General features: G+C 57.0%; 1 protein-coding gene across 1 annotated transcript in view; it reads right to left on the minus strand.

Moving 5' to 3' along the window:
* Window positions 1-5,891, minus strand: part of KIRREL3 (kin of IRRE like 3 (Drosophila)) — a 238,122-nt gene extending 232,231 nt beyond the window's left edge. The window contains exon 1 of the mRNA XM_021376185.1: window positions 5,715-5,891. Coding sequence (XP_021231860.1) covers window positions 5,715-5,775 — 61 coding nt within the window. The 5' untranslated portion in view covers window positions 5,776-5,891. The remainder of the gene's footprint in view (window positions 1-5,714) is intronic.

Genomic DNA, 6,000 nt, shown 5'->3' on the forward strand with positions numbered 1-6,000 from the left:
GGCGAGGCTGCAGCTCCCGATCCACGCCGGGGAGGGACCGCGTCGCTGCCCCAAACCGGGCCGCCCCTCAGCATCCTCAGCCCCGGGCTGCGCAGCCCAGCTCGGCCCCACAGCCCCCGCCCCCCGGGCGAGCTCCCACCCAGGGCACAGAGCCCGTCCCCGCCGTCAGCCCGCAGCTCGCCCGGCTGAACTTGTTGCGGAGCACACGAGTGGGGCTGACATTTATTTAATCCTCACCGTAATGTTGACTGTGTACTTAGCGAACACCTCATGCTTATGGAAGACATTTGTTTCCAAGCAGCTTATGCTAAATTGCAGCGATATAAAGGAAACACTTATCCAATATTGACATTTACTGACTGGCAGCATACAGCTTGAATACTCATTTGTGCTGGCGGAGGGGGAAGGGTAAGGCCTGAGAAGGATGAGGGCCTTTATTTCTCATCTTTTAATGAGCTAGGCAATATTAATTTAATCGGTGAATACCTGCCAAAAATGCAAGGTGGACTCCAAACCCAACGGCTTCTGCTTGCTGGGGGAAAATGAAGCAACAACACACCCAGAGCTTTGAGCCTTCATCCAAGAGCAAGTTCGAGAAAGCTCACCCCTTCCACTCTCACTGCACAGTTGATTTGTAATTAACAAAGCTCCTCTTGCTCACAGCTTGGGGTGCATTCAGGGGATACCCAAAAAGCACCCGCAACGTTCATCCTTTAGGATGTGGCAGCATCCCATCACACCTGGCAGGCGCAGCAAGGTGTGTGCAGCATCACCCTGCCACCAAGTGACAGCAACGGCCCAGCAGCACCGCGAGGTGAGCCATGCACGACACAACCACACCTGCACAGCAGCTCCACCGAGCACAAAGTCCTTGGGAACAGAGGTGGTTTCTGTTAACCCGGTTCACTCCCAACCCTCAGAAAGAATCACCCCCTGCTCCGCTGCGAGATGGAGATGCTACAGCCCAAAAGCTTGCTGTATCTCCCATTGCAAGTGGAGGCGTTGAAGGAACACATTAAGGCAAGATCTTATCCTGAAGTTAGCATCTGACTTGAACAATGCGTGCGTTCCACCTCCTACTTGCATAGCAAGTGACAGAAAATAGGCAGGAGCCTCGAGCCGTAACTCAGGGAATATTGCGGTCTTCGGCTGCTTAATACAGCTCAGGAAAAGCAGGAGCCCTGGAACAGCCAAGTGACCTGCAGCTCCTTCTGCTCCACTTTGGAGGCTGCCACCGGGGAAAGGCAAACGCTCGAGCTGGGGCTTGCCAGCAAGGCGCTGAATAAACAGCCTTTATGATACTCAGAAGGCACATGGAGCCAGGACATCTGTTAGGCCGCAGTTTCTAAGATCAGAACCCAGCATTTGCTCCGTCCCACTGCAGTGCACAGATCAGAAATGGCTCTTTTCCCTCTCCCCAGAGTTTGAAGCAGAAGGGAAGAGGAGCACGCGAGAGCTGGGGGCAATCCATCCCTCGCCTGGAAAGGGCAGCTCGGGCTTTAAGCTTCATTTCTTCCCAGCCAAGAGAAAAGAAGCCCTGTGCATTTCTTGGCATGTTGAAGTTAATCCTGCAGGCAGCGGATTCACACCCCCTGTAAGAGCTCTGGGACTCCTGCCAGTCCCAAAGGGAGGGCAGAGCACCTTAAAAACCTCTGCTTCAACTGCCTCAAACCCCAGCAAGTAAGAGACTGATTTACAACCTATTTGTTTCACAGCCTCCTGATTTATAAGACAATGCCTGTACACAGTCACTCCTGTCTCTGGCCAGAAGCAGCCCCCAGTGAAACCAAAAGACAGACCAGCACCGCTTGGAACAAACTGAACCAGGGCCTCCGCTGCTTGTTATTTAAGACCAACAAATGGACAGAAAATAAAAGAGAAAAGCAGCTGTTAAATCCTACTGGAAGGAGCTTGGAAGGGATGTGCAGCAGTTCTCTGGCAGCAGTTCCACCCGGTGCCCCCACCCAGCACAGCTGAGTGCTGGGAGCACGGCACAAACCTGCAGGACCCATCGTGAAATCTGAGGCTCGAAGCTTGCCACACCCCCCTCCCCCCCCCCCCCCGCAATCTTCTTGTAAGCAAACAGTTGATTCAGAGACCTCGATCCTCTGCCAGCTCACGACCTTGTCAGCCTCTCTCCCCTTTACTTACAGCTACAAACGAAGAAGAGCACTAAGCCTTTTTATTCTAATGCACACAGTCCAGCTACAGAGAGCCCAGGAGCTGTGACACAGTGCACCAAAGCATCTGACATCTGCTTGAGACACGAGTGCAAGGCTCACAGAGCGCCCAGGGAGCTCTGCAGCACCTTGGAGCTGGGCAGGGCTGCAGCGTTAGCACCAGGGCAGGTGTTTCTCCTCTCTTTCCTCCCTCTGGCAAAGGGCACCCAAATAAATCACAGCTCCTCCCTCTCAGTCTTTCCAAATAACCAAAACCTCGCAAGAAAAGGCAGCTTGAGCAAAGTTGGCTGCAGTCCGCCTGTGAATCTCACTGCAGGAGGTGCAGATGGGAAATGAGGAAGCATGCAGAAATCTGAGTGGTATTAAGCAGACGTTGGGAGAAGGTAATCCTGCACTGCTTCCCCAGGAAGCACACAGTGAGGACACACACAGACGGCTGCGTGCTTTCCTAACACGAGAGCGGAGATTCACCTGCTGCATTTAGGAAAGGGGCCAAGATGCTTCCCTTGCAATGCTCTCCACAGGGCAGCAGCAACCAGTGTTAAAATGAGCTCCTACTGACACATTCCCAGGCTCCGTTTTGGCTCAGGGCTGCTGAAGGCAGCACTACCCCAAGCACCCAGCAGCAAGGAGCAAAGCCATCAGCCCCCACATGAACACCTCCCAGCACTCCATACGCTCACATTTCTGCTCCCCAACACCTTCCCCACGATGCTATAATCCCCATCAGGCCCTCTAGGCCCTCGGTGATTGTAAAGGATTTACTTCCAGGGAGGAACCAAGTGAACTGTGAAGGAGAAAAACACCCTGCGACACCCAGAGATCTCAGTGCTCATCACCCCGAGGGAAAGCAAACATCTTTGGAAACAGATTCCTAGACAGACAGGAATCTTCCCATCCAAGATAAATTTCAGACCCTGCCAAATGCATGTAGGTTATTGCAGCACAGAGCAGCAAGAGGAGGTGGCGGTTGCATGCACATGGTATTTAGGGGTGCTGCATGCACAGCATGTTTAGGGACACTCCTTCCCACAGCCCCCAGGGCTGGGGCACTTCCCCCCGTTGCTTCCACAGCCCCGCCTGGTTCGGATGACACTGCAGCAGAGGAGGGCAGGGGGAGAAAGCCCTACAGAGGAGCAACTTTCAGCAAAAGAGCCTGCTTCAGCCTGCTTGCAAGGATGAAAGACACCAGAAAGTCAAGGCAAGGCGCTCAGCTTTTCCTGGATTACCTCAAGAGAAGCAAAGAAACCCAAGGTTCCTCCTCTCAGGTTAATGCTCGCGCTCAGCAGCAGCCCCTGGCAGGGAGCAGTGAGCACCTTCCCCCCATCTCAGCCTGCAGGAGCAGCAGGCAGCCAGCGTGCCACCAGGAGGCACAGGGGCCACGAAGCACAAACCCAAGGGCACAGGCACACAGAAGCCCTGAAGGAAAATGCCATTGGGAGGTGCAAGGGGGGGCTTCTGTAAAGGAGAGTACAGCTAGGATCTGGATCCCGAGCAAGGTTTTCCGCAGAGCTCATCCCTGTTGCCCTCAGCTAGGAGGAATTTAAGTCCTGCCTGCCTTATTATGGCAAATCCCTCCAATCCACTCAGCTGTTGCAGAGGAGCCGCAGCCCTGCCTGCCCCCTGCACACAGAAAGGGGCCACTGGAACTCCTCACAGGGTCCAAGGGTTTTCATGAGGAGTCCTTGGAGCAAGTTTTTGGCCCAGCAGAGCAGGGCATGAGTGCCCTCTGGATGCACACGGAGCATCCCCAGCCCACAGCCCAGCAGCTGCTGGGAGCACTGCTGCCCACAGGAAGCAACGCCACATCTGTAACACATCTGGACACACCTGAACCACCCCAGCAGCTGCTCCAGGGGAGGCAAGCATGACATACACCGGGAAATGAGCTTCAGTTCCTGCATCCAGGCCACTCCTTCCCCAAAGTGCCGTGTGGCTGGAGGAATCTTTTGCATGAAATCCCATTGCCATGGCTTCACCCCGAAGGGAGAAAACCACACGCTGCCAACAGCCCCCTTCTCTCCAGACTGCAAACAGCAAATGCAGAAATGCATTTGGCTCTTCCTATAGGAGGAAGCAGCCTGAAACGCTCTGCAAGGCACTCTCTCTGCCTCACGACCATGAATAAGCAAGGCAGCAGATGCACGCAGCCCGGGGAGACGCAGCTGAGGAGGCACAGAGGCTTTCGAGCCCACTATTAAAAAGTGCATTAGCCCTTATAGAAAATAATGGCTGCAACAGGGAGGAGGGGAAAAAAAAAAGGGAGAGGAAAAAAAAGAAACAAATCCCCGCTGGATCCAAGACAAAGTTCTTTGGCTCTGTGAGCAAAGTGCTATTTGACCTGCAGGGAGCTGAGACAGCCAAGGGAGCACAGAGGCCAGGACAAGATCCTAAACTGCTGCCGTCCCCGCTGCACCGGGGAGAGCTCGGATTTGTTCAGCCAGAAATCTACATGGAAGACACAGTGGGTTTCTTTTGTGCAGAAGGAAAGGAGAATGCAAACACAGCTTTCCCCTGAAGGAATATTAGTACAAGCGGAGAGAGGAAAAGGGGAAGGGAGGGCAGAGCAGGAGCTCAGCATCACAGCCGAAGCGAGGGAAGGAGCCGGGGACGGCTCGGAGCTCAGCGCGCTGGGAGCAGCGGGCACAGGGGAAGGCAGCGGGCGGTGGGGATGCTCAGCATCACGTCTGAGCGAGCACAAACCCAGCTGCCCGCGGAGCAGCTCCGCTTTCTCCAAAAGTTTTCTCCTTCATTTAATCAACAGATGGACGAGCTGCGTGGGTTTGCTTTTTTCCCCTTGATTCCAGCAGCCCCGAGCCCTACCCTGACACAAAGCGCCGCTGACTCCGGGACCGCGGTAACCTGACACAGACGGCACCGCGCTCCGGCACCGAGCGGCGGGGAGCCCCGCGTCCTCCACAGGTGCCACAGCCCCGGGACCGCGCACCGAGCACCGCATCCCGCAGCGCATCCCGCATTCCCCCGCATCCTTCTCTTTAGGGCGAGGACGCCGGCAGCAAAGTTACCGAGCGCGTTCCTGCGGCTCGCCGAGCTCCATCCCCGGCTCCGCGCTGTCGGGGGCAGCGATCGGGATGCAACCCTCCCTTCCCTTTCCTCCCCCCTCCAAAACCTGCGGGATCCCCGCTCTCCGCGCAGCACCTCCCGTGTGCGCAGCACCCCCCGCCGCCCCCCGGAGCGCTCCGCTCCGCAGCCGCATCTCCCGCTGCCCTCCATTCCCGCAGCCCCAAACCGAGCCCCACGGCCCCGGGGTCGCCGAGCAGAGCCGTGTTTACACACAAACACCGTCTAATTAGCGGAGCTAGAGCAGAAAGAACTCATTTGCATGCTAAAGATTTTTTTTTTTTCATAAGGCAAGCTGCCTCGGTGGGGCTGCATGCAAAACAACTCCGCAGTCCTCCCTCACCCAGAGAAAAGCAAAAAGCACCCGAGGGGCTGGGGGGGGTCCCCGCACCCCGAAACCCGGTTCCCCTCGCACCCGCCCCGCTCGGAACTAAGTGCCGGGCCGGCTCTTACCGTGGCTGAGCAGGAAGCAGGCGAGCAGGAGGAGGAGGAGGTCTGCCTGGAAAGCGCTCATTCCTCAGGGTGGGCTCTGCGCCGGGGCGGGGGGCTCCGTGCCGGGGGGCTCAGGCCGCCGCCCGCCGGCTCCGTTCACGCGGCTCCGGCTCCATCGCCGCCGCCGCCCCCCCCAGCTCCTCCCCCGGCAGCGCTGCCGGGAGTGGCGGAGCGAGGAGCGAGGCGCGGCGCTGCCCGGCTTTTGTGGGAGGGGGGAGCCGGGATGTGGGGGGAGTCATTTGTGAGG

This window comes from Numida meleagris, chromosome 23, assembly GCF_002078875.1.
Source record: "Numida meleagris isolate 19003 breed g44 Domestic line chromosome 23, NumMel1.0, whole genome shotgun sequence".
In the NCBI taxonomy this organism is placed as follows: domain Eukaryota; kingdom Metazoa; phylum Chordata; class Aves; order Galliformes; family Numididae; genus Numida; species Numida meleagris.